This window comes from Prenolepis imparis, unplaced genomic scaffold, assembly GCF_030444845.1.
Source record: "Prenolepis imparis isolate NDT839.2.m4 unplaced genomic scaffold, iyPreImpa1.0 SCAF_7, whole genome shotgun sequence".
Taxonomy (NCBI): Eukaryota; Metazoa; Arthropoda; class Insecta; order Hymenoptera; family Formicidae; genus Prenolepis; species Prenolepis imparis.
In genome coordinates this window covers 3507909-3528244 of record NW_028141165.1, presented here as the reverse complement: position 1 = coordinate 3528244, position 20336 = coordinate 3507909, and the positions used below count along the sequence as shown (strand labels likewise).

The following is a 20336-nucleotide window of genomic DNA, read 5'->3' as shown; positions in this document are numbered from 1 at the left end:
CGCGTGAGTGATAGGCACGCACGTCTCGACGCACAGGCACGCGCGAGCTTGGCAAACTCCGACTCGCCAGAACAAACAGATATTGGCGCGAATAATGCGCCGTTGAATCGCGCACAACGCGTTAAACGCGACGCGTGGTCGTTTCTGCGTCGCCGTCGTCCTCGTCGTCATTATCATATGGAAATTGTTACGCCCGCTGGCATTACACACGCCGCGGATCCTGCTGGGATCCCGATCCTGCGTCGACACGCGAGGGACCCGTCCGTCCGTCCGTCTGTTTAATAGGTACACGTCGCCGTCACAAACGTCGAAACTTCATCGGTCACGAATTAACGTTTGTTTCTGCCGCGCGTTCTCTATTCGTGCCCCCAAAATTACCCTGAAACGATCCCATCGACGCCGAATGAGAATGGATTTCGGCGACCCGATTTGCGCGAGATTAATTTCCGGCATTCCGACGTTTCGAAAATGCGCGGAATTCGCTTTCGCGTATTCGCGTGAAATAACTAACGCGCATCGTGAGTGCAATGGCTGCACATTACCGCAGTTGCACATCTTTGAATTTTGCTTATTTTTATTTTACTGATTTTTTTTAAATTTTGCTCTATTCAACTACATGCTCGTTAGAAGGATTACTAAAATTCTAATCATAAATTTTTTATCGATATTTGATTATTATTATGAATCAGCATAAAATTTATTTCTGTTTTTTTTTACATAAATTTGTTTAATTAGTATTTTTAATAAACTAGAACACAAACGCGCGCTACGCGCGCGTCATTCTTCGGTTTTACGTTAAAAAAATGATATTCTTTAAAAAATAATATAAAGTTTGTTTAAACTCGATTAATTTTTTTTTCACATAAATTAGCTGATTAGAGCGTTAATTTGCTAATTCAATTTTAAAATAATAATATGTTAAAAAATTAAAATAGCAATATGTTGTAAATAATATGTTATAATATCTTATTGTCGATTAATATTTTTTGACAGAATCAGCTGATAACTCAAAAATATTAATCGAGTTTAAAGTATTATATAACATATTATTTAATACATATTATATTATTTTTATTTTTACAACATATTATTTAAAAAATTTATTAGTAAATTAACGTTTTAATCAGTTGATTTCTGTCAAAAAATATTAATAAAATTTCCTAATTAAATAGCTTACCTATTTATATTTATATTGTGTATGTTATAATTTGCTAATTAAATTTTAAAATAATATTATGGTAAAAGTTATAAAATAGTAATATGTTGTAAATAATATGTTATAATACCTTATTCTCGATTAATATTTTTTCTTTCTAAAGCTATATCTTTTCGAACGAATCTCTTTCGAGTTTTAATTAATTATTAATATTAAGTCATGTATGTATATAGTATCGCGCGCGCTATTAGAATGAAGTTGCCGATGTTTGTAGCTTCGGCCATTACCGAAACGCCGCGAGTATCAGGCAGTTGGAGCTGCGTCCCGCTGTGATTAATTAGTAAGCATAATCGTTAGAAACGATTTCTAACCTTTGTATTGTAATATTTATCAATCGCATATCATAATTTCAACGTTAATATGTAGGCGTAATTGTTCGAAACGCATATTTCGCGAAAAATTCGATGCAAAATCTCTTGCCAACATAACCCAACTTAATCTGTTTTTGCGCGCGCGAATGTGTTGCGATCCGTGGATATATCTCGATCGTTAAATCTAGCTTACATATTTATATTGTGTATGTTATAATGCCAAATAATAAGATTATTCTAATATGTATGTATTTTATTTGTTACAGGTAGCATTGCGATACACAGTGCGATTCACGCGTCGTGTCGGGAGTGCCGTATAAAGTTTCGCGTGTCGGGAGTGCCGTGTAAAGTGTCGGACGATCGTAATTATTCGTATTTTCGCGAGTGTCGTGAGTGCTACCATGGACCAAGAGAGGAGGGGGAGGCCCGGGAGGCATCGGGCGACGTCGGGGCAACTATGAGGTATGCAAAATAAAACATTTTTTCTAAACTGTTTATGAGATATTCGATACACACATATGTATATACAACATAATTTGAATATTTTATTTTCAGATCAATGTGCTGTGTACTACAACTCCGCTATTGCACGTATCGGTGAGTGAGTGTTTATTTTATATTTCTATAGCGGAGGTAAATATAATATGTTAAAAATATCAAAATAGTAACATATGTTTTAAATAATATGTTATAATATCTTATCTGCGATTAATATTTTTTGACAAAAATCAGCTCTGATAATTGTCAAAAATATTAATCGAATTTAAAATATTATAACATCCTTTTCTAAAAAAGGCACGTTAAGTCGATTCTTGCAAGTATTGTTGCATCTTTTCCGATGCTGATTAACTGTTTCGATTCGCATTGTGCGTTATATCGTAGCATCGAGAGACTATCATCGCGAGGGTTAGTAGTTTAACAGTTTATTCGAAATAAAATAAAATAAAATAATATGTTTTAAATAATATGTTATAACTATCAAAAACTATCAAAAATATTAATTGAGTTTAAAGTATATTATAACATATTATTTAAAACATATTATTTTATTTTATTTTATTTTGAATAAATTGTTAAACTACTAACCCTCGCGCGATGACAGCCTCTCGATATAACGCACAATGCGAATCGAAACAGTTAATCAGCATCGGAAAAGATGCAACAATCCATGCAAGAATTGACTTAACGTGCCTTTTTTAGAAAGGGATATCGCTATAGAATTTTTGACATCCAATCAATATCGATTTTTGCTGAATTTATTATTTACTTAAATTTAAAACAAAATTATTTCATTGAACACATGAATTATTTACACCGAGACGTTTTATCGAAAAGAATGAATAGCCACGAATGAATGTATTTTTGAAACGTCTCTATGCGAGAGGAATTCCGAGAAGCGAAGCCCCCTCGGGACCTTCCACATTCTCTTTCTCCACGGCATGCTCGTACAGCTATTTAGGTTGCATTGTTTCTACGTGTGGTTAATAGTGGCCACTCTTTACAGCGGCGCGCCGGCGAAAGGGCTCGGAAAATTCAATTTCGTGTCCGGCCGCGTAAAAATAATGCCGCGGCGCTTTCTCTCTCACGCGGGGGCCCTGGCTCGTAAAAAGCCGCCTTCCTACGAGGGCCGCATTTTTAATTCGTCCCGCGATCGCGCGACTAGATTCCACCGTATGTGACCGCCGTGGGAACAAAAGATCACATTTAATTAAGTGGTCCTTGTGCCATGCGCAGTCCGAGGCTTGGAATTTTAAGTATCGTCCAAAGGGCCGGTCGGCCTTTTGTAAAACCGCGCTGTTATCATGAAATACTTTCGGCGAACTACTTTAGAGCGAACACTTGAGTCCCGATTTATATGTCGGCGATGGGAAAAAAGGGTAGAAGCACGTACAAAAGATTTGCCGAGGATGTATTGCGCTTATTATTCGTCACTATCGATTATTTTTTATAAAATCTCTTGTTAACGTTATGAGGTAAATTTCGGGTAATTTTAACAATCATATTTATTTAGAATGAATAGCTGCTAATTGCACGATACGTGTTCAGTTTATATGCAATCATATTAGATTATATTAGACTGAATGTATGTTAATTCTGTTCCAAAATGGTTCGTAACGACTGTTAACAAACATCCTAAAATTATTTAGAAGAGAATATATGAATTATTATTTTTTTCACAACTTAATTATTTATGTACGATTTTCTCTGTAAATTTCTAAAGTACTTATATTCACTTTACACCAATATTTTATCATTTTATATATTTACAACAAGAATCACATTAGTATCGCGAGTTTAAATGTTTGACGTCTCCGAAAGATTGAAATTCGACGGCGTCGTAAGTTTTAATTTGTCGCCGGGATTAAAAATCGCGAACAGACATAAGAGAGCGTGAGGAATGATGTAAGGGACACATATAGGGATAAGGGCGAGATGAGCATACGCGTCATTATTAATTCACGGCGGCGGAATGAACCGTCATGCCGACGTATCCGGCTGGTTGTAATGCATCATGTCACGTTGCACGTTGTGTAAAACAGAGATATCAATTTGCCGTACACGCATCGTTCATACGTGTTACGTGGTGCATGACGGTTGGACGAACGATTCTTTCCGGGAACCGCGTATAAAACGAATAAGAATTCGTATAGATCACACGCGAAGACCTCTGAAAATTCCATTGTCACGATAATTTTACATTTACTCCATTCATTCATCCCACATTTAATCCTCAAGTTCATTTTTTCTGACATTCTACTGAAAAAGACCCTAAAAGTCTAAGAAAAAAAAGGGTCTCGAAATTTCACACAAAAAATCTATCAAAGTCGAAGCGGACCGCTTAATCATTCCATGGCAATTTTTTTGAATGTTTTTTTTTTAACGAAAGTTTTGTACGAAAAAGCGCTATCGATATTTTGGCTCAATCGTTCGTATGCGACTCCGAACCGTCGCGTATGTTATTTTGCTATATCCTCTACATTGGAATGGTGCATTGTCTGCGATCTCTATTGCCAGTCGAGAACCGATAAGTCTGGTCGTTGGTCAGCCAGTTTAATTTCTACGGCATGTTATTGATCCCTGGGAAAAATTGTCGGAAGATTTTTTCTTTTTTTCCGTCTACTCGATGGTGCCGAATCAAAGGACCGCGTTTGAAAAGCTCTCCGCTTCGGGACTTGGCGAAACGTATCGTTGGTTTTGACAGAAATATATACGAGGGCTCTCCTTCGCGTTCAACTGCGCTAATCTATCGAATAATTCGCAGAATAATCCGCGTATACAGTCTCGATAAAGAAATCCATTTATGTTCGCTAATAACATTTCTCCGGAAGGATACCGCGGAATCGATTCAGATATCAGAGAGAAATAATAATAAAAGTATATATTTGAAAAAAAATTGAACACAAAAAGATTAAATAAAACGATACTAGAGAGAAGATTTTAATATAAATTACTTTTATATTATAAATAAGAATTATATACACAAATAAATTTAATATTATATTTCTAAAAAAATTTGTAATATTTTAATTATTTTATTTTCTAAACTTATTAATCTGTAGCATTTACGGATTTATTAAACTGTCAAATGACTAACAGGAATGTTTCTCTGAAAATCTGAAATTATCTCCAAAATATAAGACATGGTAGCAATACATTCTCGTATCATTAACACAACTTTCAGTATTAAAAAATATTATTTCCTCCCTTAGGATATGAAAAGAATTTAATTAACCAATTCTATCGAATTTTTCATCGCGAACGCGCGGTATCTCGCGACGGTGTTTCGATATGCGCAATAATAAATCGAAGCAAGGGGAAGAGGGACGGAAAAGGCAAAGGGAGGTTTTATCATTTAGGGTGGGTTGCAGTATGTTGTTGGACGAGAGCCAATATCGAAGATTTACCATTGGATCCACTGGTTATTGCGTGGGAAACGCGCGCGGTCTCATTATTTATACGTTACACACTGGTACTTTTATATTTATGTATCTCGCGCGCGTGGTCTGCACACAGGAAATAAAGTGCCGTTTCTGTGCGACATCCGATGAAATAAGCGATTTTCGCGATACTGCGATTATGAAGAGGACGCGAAGGAACGAGAAGTAATCGATTTCATGTTCTACACGATGGTCTCATGTTGTCGGTCGAGACTTCATAATCGCTGTCGATTTGTAATGCAATTTCTTTACGCTTCCTGCTTGCATTATTCAGATAAAACTTGAGAATGACCAAATAAAACTTCTATCCAGATAACGATTTAGGTATCTTTTTAAAAAAATTTTTCATGAAAACTATCGTTTTAAGAGTGATTAATATTGAAAAATTTGAGAAATTATAATTATATTATTATTTATTATATTATATCTTCTGGATTTTTGAAATTGATATTATCTTTTTTATTGAGGAAAGAGAGAGAGAGATATACAACAAATACTTGTTCGAAAATTTAGCCATTAGAATATGGTCGAATAAATGCAAAACTTTTTAAAATCCAGAAAAATTATTAATTTAGATTAGATAATCAATTTTTATAAACAGAATAATTTTTCAAATCGCATTTTAAAAGAAATAGAATTGAAAAAAAACTTACAAAACTAGAAATCTTAGAAAGAAAGCGAAATTTTTTGCTTTAACTACATATGTTCGCACTTCTGTCGGGTTTTTTTTTTGGAAAGCACTAAACTTTGAAATCTCTCACCTGGCCAGCTCTCTCTGAAGATGATGGACCCTTGAACGTGCTCTTTCAGCTTCAGCCGTAGCTTCGCGTACCCGAGCTTCGGCCTCCATTCGTTGCCGGCGTTCTCGTTCCACATCTCGTTGCGTAGCCTCCCTCTGCGTCAATCCAAACGTTTGACATTTATTAATGGCCAGGTATAGACGAAAAAAAAATAAAGGGAAAAGGGCCGCATGGAAAAGAGGAGGGGAAGATTGGTAATTAACGCGAGGGGGATGCAAAATTCAGCGTCGTGCGTCGGGCACGAGAAAAAAACGGCGTCGTTTGCGACAGTCGTGAATAATGAATCGCAATAATGACGTCGATACGAGCAATCGCGTCGCGAAAAGGTATCGTCGGTATATGAGTGTGATTAATTAATGGCGGATTTAATAAAGTGTTCGTAGTGTCGCGCGGTGGACAACCGGTGCGTTGTCGTGTTATTCGTTTCGTCGATGCGGGGGGAGGGAGAGGGGGATGGACGTTAATTGACTTGTAATTAATCAGCGCGCACTCGTCATAATTTATTCGCGGTAACGTGCGACGAGCGGTGAGATTAATAAATCACTGTCGGATCGTCGGTACGCTTTTCATTTTCCCCTCGCTCGCGGGGGGAAAAGCGATCGAAATTGTTCGGCGGGCAATCGACGGAATTTTTCGCGGCAGATTGAAATCGCGATGTAATTTCGAGTGAAATTTTGTCGAGTGATACAGAATAGGTATATCCCAACAAATAGAAAAAAGAATCATTTTTTTCCTATATGTATATATGTATAGGTATATATGGTCTCGTATAGAGATGACAAGTGTATGATTATTTTACTCGGAAATATTGAAATGAATGATTGACGCTAAATTATTCGAATATAGCGTCAGTTCATTATACATTATATACATAATAAATTAGAGAGATATCAATTTGCGCATAATTCTATATCACACATTATCTATTTATAAATAATTAATTGAATGAATTGCGGTAAATGACGAGTAATCGTCGTTCGCGGAATAAATTATTCAAATGGGAAACAGCGCGAGAGTTCGCGCAATTCTTTCTAAGATAACGCCCGAATCTGATCGCCCGCAATCTGAACTCGGCGAAATTTACCGACCCGGGTCTGATCCTCGCGAAATCCGATGGATCGATGGGCACGAGTGGACCGAGAGAAAACGCGCGAGACGACGAAGGCGAGAAAAACTCGTCGATCTTCGGATCGCCGCGTCGCATCGGCGAGGTAGGCGGTGCAGGGAGGGAATTATTCATGAATTTAAATCGAAGCACCGCACGCTACATTGATTGCGCCCTTCCGGATCGCGTGGCGAGTCTGTGGGGTCGTCCGAATACGTTCTCTCTCTCTCTCTTTCTCTTTCACCAAGTGCCATCAATAATTGTGCCGGACCAATGTGCCGAAAGCAGTATTTCACGCGATTTAACCCGCCGGTAACCGCGGCTATCTCGGGTCCGGCCGTAAATTGTCGTTTGTCCCTGGCTGGAGGAAGCTGGGAAGGACGAAGTTTCGGATGCGGCGCGAGATAATAATGCTCTCAGATTTGCAACGGCAGCGAACGGCTTTGGGAAAAAGACGAATGATCAGATTTATGTGGATTCTCTGTGGGACATGAGTCTCCTAAGACTTATTAGAGGATAAGCCTGTAAACGTATCGACGAGTTGGGAATAACTGCGTAAATTAAGGAGACCAAGTAGAAATTTCAAAAGAAAGTAATAATTTTGACAAGTAACAATCTTATAATTAATCTTATAATACTCTCTCTCAGTAATCTGTCATGATTTCTTTAAATTATGTTCTTCGACAAAATAAATAACATAATTGTCACTAATTAACATGAAAATAAAAATGATGAAATGATTTTTTCAATCTTTATCCAAAATCTAGCGTTTATATCGATAACGCTTTATTTTTAGAGTTAAATGTTCTTTGAATAGAAAAAATTCTTGAATAAAAAATCAATAGATTACCACATATTATAATAGATACTGTGTACTAAAAAATTCGTAAAGCACAATTTTGTCCAATATATATATATATATATATATATATATTCGTAATTACATACATGATCTTGACATATCTATATCTCGCTCTTCGTATTTACGTGATGCGCCGAAAGTCGATTCATCACGGCTCGCCGTTTACAATCGGATTCGTAAAAATTCTGCCGACGTTGGCGGATATCGTCGCGATCAGGCGAAAGTCCGTCGGAGAAAGGACGCGGGTAAATTCGAGGACGTGGGGTCCAAAGAGGAGATATCGAGGAATACAATCTGGTAAAAGCCAGGCTGACCGCCGTTCGCGCGCGAAGGGTTTAAGAAATGGCCAGAGTGGATTTATGGTAACCTTAAATCCTAACGAACGCTCTCTTTCCTACCTCTCACCCACCCCCGCAGGTTTTCCCCGACGAATTTCTCTCCCTCTCCTCGCGACTGTGCCTTCTATCGAGAATGTCGTATTTGTGAGACGTTACTTCCACTTGGAGCGCGATTTCAGTCGTCTCGGAAAGATCGCGAGAGACTTTACGACAGACGAATCGCGAAGACTTGCGACTTTTTTGTCGAATTCTATGAGAAAAGAGAGTCGTGATTTTAGGACAAATGTTCCTTCCTTCCGCTACCCGAAATCGTGAAATCAGAAAGGAAAAAACTTTTCTACGTGAAATGAGTTGGAAAAGAGTTGAAATGATTTTGTCTAATAAATATAATGATCGTAAAAATAAGAATTTAAAGCTTTTTTTTTTATATATACGTAAATATCCTTTTTATCTATCATTATATATTCAGTTAACATAAATTATAAAGCTATTTATCGAAGACGTTTTAAATCGACTCTATTATATGTATAATAGCAATCCAATAAATTCATTAATTAAAATTTAAATCAAATTAAAGAAAAAATAATACCACCCTATTGTACTTCACGCGCATAACATCACTAGATAACAAGCTCTCGGTTTGATCGGATATACCGAATCGAGTTTCGCGGGAGAAAACTGATCTAATCCTCAAAGACACCCCACGGAGAAGTCTACACGCGTCCGAATAATCCCCCTCACCTCCTCTTCCTTCCTCTCACGAACGACGCGCACGTGTGCTCGCAGTTTCATTCGGGGCACGTGCGGAAGGTTGCAGAAAGATGCGCGAGGAAGTCGCCTAATCAACGCGTTGGAGAAGGGAGGCTGCATCATCGGAGACCGGGAAATTATTAATGAGCGGCAAAATTCTCCATGGGAGATCGTCCGATCGCGGAAAGCGCTCGTTAATAATTCATCGCGAAATAATTCTCCCCGGTTTCGATCCGTCGCTTTTCGACGACCACGCGGTGAGCAAAGTGCAAGAGAGAGAGAGAGGGTACGTGAAATAAAGACGGAAGGATGAAGGGAGTTTCTGGAGAGGAGAGCACCAGCTTTCGCTTCTCCGCCGGATTGATAGCTAGGTCACGTGTCTGCGATCCTCGATGCTCTCCGCGAGTACGGCGATAAATCTTTCAGGCCGGTTCGCTTTCGCACCTTCGTCGAGAATAGCACGGCTTTTCTTCGTCCGCGAGAAGTTACGAGGGAATAACGCAGAAGGATTGTGAGGAAAGAAAGAGAGAGAGAAAGAGAGAGAAAAGCACAATACAATAAGACATCCCTCGCGTTCTCGTTCGCGCAAAAGAGTAGGCAATCTTATTATTCACCCGCAATGGTTTTACCGCAGAGTCTGTTTACGAGTGTCAGAAATATCCTTCCAATAAGATTCTGCGCATTTTACTATTGATTTTCCTGTCGGCCCGAAAGTAACAATAAAGTAATTTCTTTCGAGACCAAAAATATACGTCAAGTATCTCGCGTGCGCCTTATAAATTCTGCTTTAGTTAAAAGATTGCGGTTTTCATGATAACATGGACAATTTTATCGTACGAGAAATAAAAAAAATGATAAAATGATAAAAATAACAATTCATTCGCGAAACAATCCTTTTTTTCACTCGAATTTTTCCCGCACGATATATAATTTGCATCATTCGAAAAAAAAAATCTCGCGTTTCAGCATCAAGCGTCGAGCTTTTGACGTATAATAAAAAATTGAGTTAACGTGATTTTTTTTAACGCCGCTATCGTTGTGATTTAATGCTCGCAATTTCGTTGATAACGAGCACGTTTCGGGAGCAACGACACCAAATACCGACCCTTCACATGGAGAGCTGGTCGTTATCAATGCTCACAGTCGATGTATTATATCGCGCGATGTAATGTTCGCTGCACATTCGTTACGTATCAATAAAGTGCTCGAATAAAAGTCTCACGTTCGCTCGGATATACATTGGACTCTGGCTGTACGGATATATGAATATTTGTTGTCCGACATATGCTGGAGAATTTCGACAGTTACCTGATATGCTAAACGTGCACGTGTACATCGCATTTGCAATAATGCACCCAACCATACATATATATCGTGGAATGCGTTCGCGCAGATAATTGCGTTTCTATCCTTCTTTCTTGCATTTAGAAATCCACTTTGCGTTCGTGTGGCGCATTTGCAAATACTATTGTAGTCAATTTGCCTTGCGTAACGTTCATTTTATCTCGTAGCGAAATTGCTACGCAATATTATGCAAGCCAATTTAAAGAGTAGTCGAGTTTATCGATGAAAGATTATAATTAGATTTTTGTAATAATTAGATTGTCATCTATGGGAATTATTAAATTTTATCTATAACGAGATAATATTTTTAGATTCTTTAATTCTTCTCTTGCATTTGTTTATTATGTTTGAAATAAACATAGAACAAATGCGCATGGATATTTTTATTTTATATCGAATAATTGTATTTGCGAATTCGAGATGAAGACTTTATGAGAGAATTTGTGTCTATCAATCGACAAAATTGTAAAGGTCACGAACGCGGATGAAAGTGCGCTTCCAGTACGGGTGAGAGTGCGTGAATGCTTCATTCATCGGTGCCGAAAGATGTGAATGGCTGTCTCTCACGAGCGCAGATATCTACGAGCAGATACCTGCGAGCGCTTTAATGGCTCGAGAATTTTCTCATTTGATTTTTTTCACAATCACATATGTTTATTACAATAGCGTTCATTCAGTCTATAACACCTATCATTTCTACTCAGATTGTAATTTTTAATTGTTTTTGCATAAAATACTATCCTTTAATTATCTTATTATCTTCGCATTATTAGGAATTATACATTTGTTTTCTCAGAATAATTATATTAAAATTTAATATAAAATATTTTCAATCGCATATATAAGGATATATTTTATTTTTTATATTATATTTATATTTATATTTATTATATTATATCATATTTATATTTATTATTTGATAAATTTTTAAATAACTTTTTGCTAGAAAATATCATGCACATAATTATTAAATTGAAGCAAGTTGCATTTAAAATCATATGTACAGATTCGTTTAATAAAAAATCTTTCAATGAAAAATTCAAACTTGAAAAAAAAAATAAGATTGAATAAGATATAATTTTTTCGTAAGTGTATATATTTTGTAGCACATATATTTTCAAGAAGTTAATTTTAGAGAGAATATCAAAGAATGATAAAAATAATCCAGAAATACAAACCAACAAGAATTAATCTTGAAAAAAACTCATTCAAAAGCCACATGTCATATCCCGAAAACCTTCTGATGCATCTCTACACACTCTTCCGGAAGACAGCGTCGGTCTCCTCTCGAGATTGCATCTCGCGATGCACGCGTCGACGAAAAGACTCATTTCAAAAGCCACGCGCGCGTGCCGACCCCCGAGGAGAAAAACTCACCCTGCTCTGCTTAGTGAGATTGGCGCCCATCGGCGAACAATTCCGCGTCGTGGCGCCGACGGCGACGTTGCGACCGGGCACGCCGTCGGCCGCGGGACATCCCCCCCGTCCTGAGGCTGCAGAGGGGCCTATCCCTCTCGCGCCCGTTTTCCAACTCGGGTGCACTCGCGCGGCCACCCTGCTGTTGCTGCTACTCACCGGTCCCTTTATTATGAGTCGCAACGAACCACCCCTGCACGACAGTCCTCCACCAGCAACACCACTACTACCACTACCACTACTATCACCTACAGCACCTATGTCGATGACACTACCACCAATGCCAATACCACTGTCGCCGCTTGTACTACCACTACTGTAGCTGCTGTTAGTATTACGATTATTGCCGTCGCAGCTGTTCTCTCGACTTCCATCGACTACGACAACCGCACCACCACCGCCCACCCTCGCCTCCGCCGACCCCGCGTCTTCCTTCGTCGACTCCGACACGTCGGACGACAACGCGAACCGTTCAACGATCTATCAGCCACCTCTTACTTGGAGCGATATTGTAGCAGCTGTTTAGTAAATCGTCGCAGCTGTGCTCTAATTGTATGCCGAGCTCGCGGGAAGATTAAAAAGCTTCTCTCACCCCAAAATGAAACGTTCTGTGATTAAAAATATTCTCGAATGAGTTTCTCTATGCTTGCGCTTAAGCTTGCCTTTCGTTTCGTTGCATCAAGTTGACTCGCCTTGTTACCAAGCTTGCTCAATCACTCAAACTCCGATTCCCTTAAGCTTGCAAAAGCTAGGTCCAATGAATCGCGTTTACATCTAGGTCTCTCGAGAGAAGCAAAAGCCCTTAGAAGATACGTACAAAAGATATATCACGAATTTTCGAGGTAGAGGATCCCGCGTCCCCGCAGGACTAAGGCAACGCTTCCCGTCGATCAAGATTCTCATGAGAGACAGAGAGATGTTCCCGATTATACCGTCACGCACTCTTCAGCGTCGACGTCGAGCCGAGCGATCGGTCATCTCCGCGAGTCGAAATACATTCTCAGTCGTCGTTCTCAAAAGTGCCTGTCATTCTCATCTCTCGTCAACTGCCGCTCCGCACTTCGCCGCCAGACATGTCCCTCCCGTCTCCTCGACCTTCGTCATCCGAAAGACGCGGCGCCGATTTGCATCCTCGTGTTCGTCGCCGAGTGCACCGAGCGATAATAAGCTATCCACGTCGTTATCGTCGTCGTTGTCGTCGTCTTCGAGAAGAACACGAAGAGCTACGTCGCGCCACGACGCTTTCCGACCGACTGACGAACTCGTCGCCGTCGCCGTTGTCGATTAACTGGCCGACGTGGCGGGGTGACGGCGGCGCGATCTTCCTTCCTCCCTCCTCGATCCCTTCGTCGACTCTGACTCACTACTTGCAACCCTCGTGAATACGATTTTAGCGCATGCGCACGACCCGCACCCGCTTAACAACGCTCGCGTACGTGTGACCGCGTGCGGTCGACGAGGACTTCCGGTTGCACGTTTGCACGCTGAGTCGCATCGTCGTCGTGCCGAGTCGGACGTGTCCGGTTTGCAAAATTCTCTCGCGCTGTGAAAGCGAAGTCGGTTGACGAAGATGTAGAACGTGCGCGGAGCAGTCAGGAAATGAGATTTTTTAAGGATTGTAAAAACCGTAAAAATCTTAGGAAATGATGTATTTATTTTTTGAAAGAAAATAGCATATATGTATATATATGTAATTTTCTATAATAATTTTAATATTTAATATATATATTTTTTTATTCATTTTATTTATAATACTTCATATACTTCAATAATTATAATACTATACAATGAAAATATATGATATTGAAGTATTATAAAAAAATATATATTAATATATTAAATTTATTACATTAAATGTTATATGTTATAGATTAATGTAGCTACGTGCCGCTACTTTTAATAGCATTCCTTTCGCATCGCAGGATTCTGTAAATCTGGCATCCCTTCTTTTCCTTTTTATATTTTTTTCTTTTTTTTTCGGGGAAGTTTCCTCAATTATTCAACTCGTCGAGACATCCTCGTTCGGAGCGATCGCTCAAAACGGAATATCATGCAAATTCCAGACTTCTCCCAAATTGCCCCGGGAAGCATCAACATTCAGACGACATAGCGGTAGTTCTGTCGGGGCGACGGTATCGATAATACCGCGAGAGAGATCGCGGGGTTCTCTCCTTTTATCCTCCCCGCGCGCCTAAGGTTAGTCAATGGCAGAGCTTTCCAATAAACGGGAGAGAGATCTCGGCTTTGTGACTGCCAGAAGACAGATAAGGTATGCCGACGGGAGGGTCCTCGTCTAAGGAGGATCTGCCTATGCGTACCGGAGAAGATTTCGTCCCGGCATATTAAATTGTTCGCCTCACAATGTCGACCGTCAACCGCGTCGACCCCTTTTATCGATTGCGACCCTTCGCGATATTGGCAACCTGTTAATACACTTTACAGTGTGACTCGCGGAAAGTCAAGACGAATGGACGAAAATGTGAAGTCTCACGATAGCGAGTCACGATCGCTATTAGTTTGGACGTTTTATATCAATACTGTGGAGATTGAACGGTCTAATGCTACTCTGCTTTAGAAAGATGTCCATTTAAATAGGGGACGTTCACTTTTCTTCCTCCAAATCTATAAAGCTCCACAAAATGATTTTTTTTATAAAAATAATTTGTTAAAATCTATTATAAATATATTTTAGAAAAAATCTTTCTATATAAACATTATCTTGAACGTGTGTAAAAATATTCTTTTAAGTATAAAAAAAAGATAATCTAGAATATATTACATCGAGTAAAATGAATATTGTACTCATATAACTTTTCCAATAGACGAACGTCTCAATTTTTCGAAACGTATTTTTTTCACAACCGGTTTGAAACCAGCAGGTGCACAAAAGTATTAAGGAAAAAATCGATAGCGCGACACAGACTATTCCGACGAAGACTAACCCTTTTGTCGTCGAGCAACTGTCGTTTCCCTAATTAATTAAATCGCACCCCCGTGTTCTGTTCCATACGAGCTAAGGTTACGGTCGGGTCCAAAGCAAGCATCGATTTAAGTTTGATTGGCTCTATAATTATGACAAAACCAGTCGTCCCAAGCAGTAGGTAATTACAATGCATCAAGTATGTTAATGATCGCGCTGACTTAATTATTCATGCGACTCGCTTGACGTTTCATTTCAATCTTATTTTATTTTAACATTATTTCCAGAATTATAATATAGAAGAATCAAGGCATATTATAATCTCTTTTCACATTCTTTTAAAAGCACTTCAAATTATTTTTATTGTATGAAATAATCGTTGGACATTTGAATCGCGCTTTAACGCGACAATCTTATGCAAATTTCAAGTATCAATTGTAATCAGGCAATAAAAATCGCGATTAGAACGACACTAAAAGGAATTAGCGCGATTTCAGCTGGCCGCAATTTCGATCACGACTTCGTAATCTCGTTTTACCTTCGCCTTCGCCTAATGAATTCATAACTTCGATTGGCCCGTAATATCCTATCCTTACGGCTAATCCGCTTTACGGCATTTTAAAAGTGATTAGAGGGAGTATGGCGGAGAAGCAGGCTTCTCTTTCGGAGTTTTCTCGCGTTGCGGGGAGAATTCGACGTCTGAAAATTCCCTTAAGCTGATTTTACGCGAGACGCCGTCGTCCCCGTCTGCTGTTTCCGCCGCCTTTTCCACCACCGTGAGTCGACCCCCACGTGGTGATTTATCCGCGGCGAGGTCCGCCTTCGAGGACCGTACTTTCATTTTCAACGTAATGCGAAAAATATTCGACCGCCGTCGCCCGCCGCGCTTTGAAAAAAAATTCATAGCGCGCATTAAAAGGATGCGAGAGAGAGCCCCGACATACATAAACATGAGGGATTATTTCCTTAATGCGTGGAAGTGGTACGATACACAAAGGGGATTATGCGTTAATACTGAGCGGAGTAATCGATGTATTTTTCTCGTCGACTCGTTCAATCGTTCGTGAAGATAGTTTTAATTACAAGCAATTTTTTTCCGTATACGCACAATTGTTTCATTTAATTCTAAATTTTTTTTTACAATTTCTAACAAATATCTGTCGCGCGAAAAACGCGAAACAAATTGTCGTTTAATCCTCTATAAAATTATTTTTGCGAGATATTTTTCAAGAGAGATTTTTACTGAAATAGGAGAAACTCTGAAATTGAAAAAACTTGTTCCCTTAGAGTGTGATCTACAAGATTAATCCTGCTCGTGGTCCTTTGCCCCGTATCGCCGTTCCTTGTTGCGTGTCTGTTTATGGACTACGCTATTTTCGTGCTGCTCTCGAAAGGATGTCTATAGGGGTGGATTTCGCCATCCCCTATTAACCGCCCTTTCCTTTTTAAACACACACACATACACATACATACATTCATGTACGCCGACCATGTCATCTTCGTACATAGATACAGTATATATACATATATACATGGTGTTCCTAAACCAACATACTTAATTTTGAAGAATATAAATATTTAATTAAGTTTGTGTGTGATAAATTCCTTGATAAATTTAAAATCAGTTTATCTTAAGGAAAATTTTGAAGTAGCTTACTATTTATTAAAATTCTTTTAATATTCAATGTAAACTGTCTCGACATTAACTCTCGAAATAAAACTTCGAGCAAGTGAAGCGCCGACTTGAATTTAAATTAAGAATAGTATTTCATTATACAAATGCACGTATACTTTAAGAATTTCATAGTTAAGACTCTTGAAACAACCTGTTATTTTAAATCGCTTATAAGTAAGATATATTAATGCCTCGATATTCTAAGTAGAAAAAATCGATTCTATAAAAGGCGAGCAACGTATAATTGAAATTACGATTGAATCGGAACACCCTGTAGATGTACATGGATGTGTGCCTTCATGGCAATTAGCATGCATCCAACAGAGCTTAGGGATCGCCGAGGGTGTCCGAATAATCCTGCGTGATCTACGCGCATTTCCGATACCCATATGCAGTAGTGTGCTTATAGTACCGCCTGACGTAAACCCTCCTCCCTCCGCATACAACCCCCTGTATACAAGCGGCGGGCATTCGCATTATGGCGCTCGCGGGAGAGGAAAGCGGCAGGCCCTTTGAATAATTTGCCTCTCCCGCGGGGGTCGGGCGGGGAAGGACTGGGACACGAGTGGCTTTATTTTGTTTCCCGGAAAAAAATCGATGGACCGTATCGGCTGTAACCACCGTTTAATAACGATTCGAGAGCCTCGAGTTGGATAACGGATTTATCGTCGATCCGGGAAATCCCGACGAAGGCTGCATGGTTGCATCAGCATCGCGGCAATTTCTGATAATTAAATGGTATTCACCATACGCAGAGTAAATAATATATTCCATGGATAGCGTTCAATTAGAGAGAGAGAGAGAGAGAGACTACCAAGATATAAGCATTACTTATTAAAAAGATATTATCGTTCGAATAATATATTATTACAAACTTGTAGTAAGCTAATTGCAAGAAAATTAATAATCGAAAAGTTGACGTGAAAATAGTGTATATAAATATTATAAATATTATTTTTTTTAATATAATATTCGCATCTCTTAAATTATGCGCGTTATTTCAAGATATTATAAAGTAATCAATTTTTCTAAATTATTCTAAATTTAAAGATATGCATAAGTATAATTTTTTTTTAAATATAATATAAATAAATGCTATAATTTTATCACGTAATCGACTAAATAATAAACTAAAATATTTTTCATCATCAATCATTTTAATTTCAATGATATTCGAGTCGACCAATCTGTCAAAGACAGAGATTCCAAATTTACTTTTGAAAATTAATACTTGGGGTTGTAATATCATCCTGTGTTGATTTTTGGCAAAGCCGCGTGAGGCTTAGCAAGCACTTATGCTTGCAATACGCGAGTTTGCGTGTCAAATATCAAGCACATCGCGGTACGTATTTCGATGTCAAAGCGAGACACGTCGAGCTTTCACGTCTCTCGCGGAAACGGAACGCGGAGCAAGGATACGGAATTTAACCGGAGAAGAGGAACGGGGTGGCAGAGGAGGAGAGAGAAGAAAGAGGATAAACGAAGAAGGCGGAATCTTGATTTGATATTCCGCATGAAGGACTCTTCGTCGAGAGCTTTTACACGCTCGACGCGAGCTTTTCAGCGTCTACCGGAATATGAACAAGAATGGCACGTGATGATAACGTTGAAGAGCTTTCCGTTACCTTTCTCGCATTATACTTAGGCGAATGGCAGGAGGAGAAGTCGCGACGAATAATTAGCAAACTTGTAATCAAGCTAACTATAACACTAACTCGGGAGAAGCCATCGAATCGAAATGATATTATAATACAAAGGAATTTTTAATATCCAATATTAATTTTTTTTTTTCATTATTGAGACAATTTTTATTTGTCATTATTTCAAACCTTCGAAGAAAATGTTTAATTTCGTATTTTTTTTTTTAAATACTTCAACATTTATCAACTTTTATATAGCGCGTTCTTTTATTAAACATTGATTTTCTTACACCTAAATATAAATATATATTATTTGCATATCAAGGCTTTCTTTTTTGTTATTTTTTTCCTAGAATAATAATGTTTACGTCACGTTTCGCGTCAGCCACTAACACGTAAAGCATAATCGCGCCTAATCTTTCAGTCTCGTTCCGATTTTATCGGGCTGGTTGACACCTACTGCGGAAGAGTAATGGTCAATCGTTGGATACGGGATTCGTGTCCTTCGGTGGGTCAGTGAGGCCAGAGCGACCCTTTCATCCTTTGTTCCTAACCCACGCGAGAATTTCTCTCTCCTTCTCTCGTTTTCTCTCTCTCGCCGACTAATTCGCCAGGCGGAAACGGCGCGCATTTTTGCGCGCGTGCGTTTCGCCATTAATTAAAGGGACCGAGAGGCGCGGAGTGCGGCCCTCCGATAAAAACCTCTCCATCGCGTAATATAAAGCCCTAGGGGAGGGTGACGATGGGGGCGACGGGGTGCGGCCCCGGAGAGATAGCCGGAGGAATATCGTGGGGCGAGTGTGGCGGAGATATCGCGCGCGGGCTTTGCTTCAAATCTCGAGGTATATAACGCGCGTCATTATGGCAATCCGGACATTAGGGGGAGAGGCAGAAAAGCGGGGAAGGGCATTTATTCCCCGGAATTCCCCGGAATTCGATGGCGCATCAGAATTGTTTAAATCATAATCAGTTAGTCTCAAGCCCTCAAATCAAAGCGATAGGAGCGGAGATCATTTGTCACGCGTCAAGGTACATTGAATTATTATGAATTTAATTAGCTTATTAAGATGGAAAATAGAGAAAATGATTCTATAATGTATCTATAGTAACATTGCAACAATTTTTTTGCAAAAAATCACAAGTCGATAAAAATTTAAATTGTGCGTGCCACAATTTATTAAAAAATAATTGTAAGTGTCTATAAATATCTTTAGATATGTATGATATGATTTTTAGAAAAATATATATGTATATCAAAAAAATATTCTTTGTATCAAATGAAGAATTGCTTTTTAATAGAATTTATATCACATTTTAGTAAAAGATAAAAGATGAGGAAATAAAATATAACTAAAAAATTATCAGAATTCTTATTGTTATACATGCGAATAAATTATGCCGTCTTAATAATACATTATTTCATTGAAATGCAAATTCAACTGCATATTTTATATATTCTTGTCTTCCTCTTAAAGAGAAATAATAGTTTAATTCTGCGACTCCCCCCATAACTTCTCATCCCCTTAATGACTTTTGCAAAGAGTATACAGTGCTAGGAGGGGACAAGAAATTATCGTGCAAATAGTCATTTCATTATGCAAGATGGTCCATTGTCGAAATGACGGCCGCGAGTCGGAGTGCAAAGTTGTGTACCGATCAGGCGGCCTTGTCGTAAACCGCAAACATATCGCGCGACCTTGCCCTAAGCTGGTTCGTTCAGTCGTTAGTCATTGCTTAGGTCTCTAGGTTTCATTGGTGCGATCAGGACAGAGAATACAAGATTTACAGTCTCGCGAGACATTTGTTTGCCGAGTGTTACACACAACTTAATGCCCCGGTTATCGCGAAAATCATCGGATGTTTCGCCGTTAATTCTCATTTGCCGCAATTAACCCGAACATCAAGAACAGGTACACTCTCTCGCCTACATTAATCAAATTAAAATTCCGACAATTCGAAATTAAATACAGAAAATATTCGCGAAAATTCTCGCGACGTCTCGAAACGGGTTTCCCACGTGC

The 20336-nt window shown here is 38.8% G+C and overlaps 1 protein-coding gene and 1 long non-coding RNA gene across 7 annotated transcripts in view; one reads left to right on the top strand and one right to left on the bottom strand.

Annotated features, from left to right (window-relative positions):
- Positions 1 to 20336, top strand: part of LOC145938383 (uncharacterized) — a 238741-nt gene that overhangs the window by 21553 nt on the left and 196852 nt on the right. The window contains exons 2-3 of the long non-coding RNA XR_014425709.1: positions 1794 to 1989; positions 2083 to 2124. This is a non-coding gene — a long non-coding RNA (uncharacterized LOC145938383). The remainder of the gene's footprint in view (positions 1 to 1793; positions 1990 to 2082; positions 2125 to 20336) is intronic.
- The window catches only part of LOC145938372 (uncharacterized), a 204296-nt gene that overhangs the window by 18755 nt on the left and 165205 nt on the right, over positions 1 to 20336 (bottom strand). For 5 of the 6 annotated variants that reach the window (XM_083041911.1, XM_083041914.1, XM_083041915.1 and 2 more), the window contains exon 6: positions 6227 to 6360. In XM_083041911.1, the coding sequence (XP_082898037.1) occupies positions 6227 to 6360 (134 nt within the window). Of the gene's footprint in view, positions 1 to 6226; positions 6361 to 12041; positions 13370 to 20336 lie in introns of those variants that run through there. The other variant, XM_083041917.1, reaches the window with a different exon arrangement.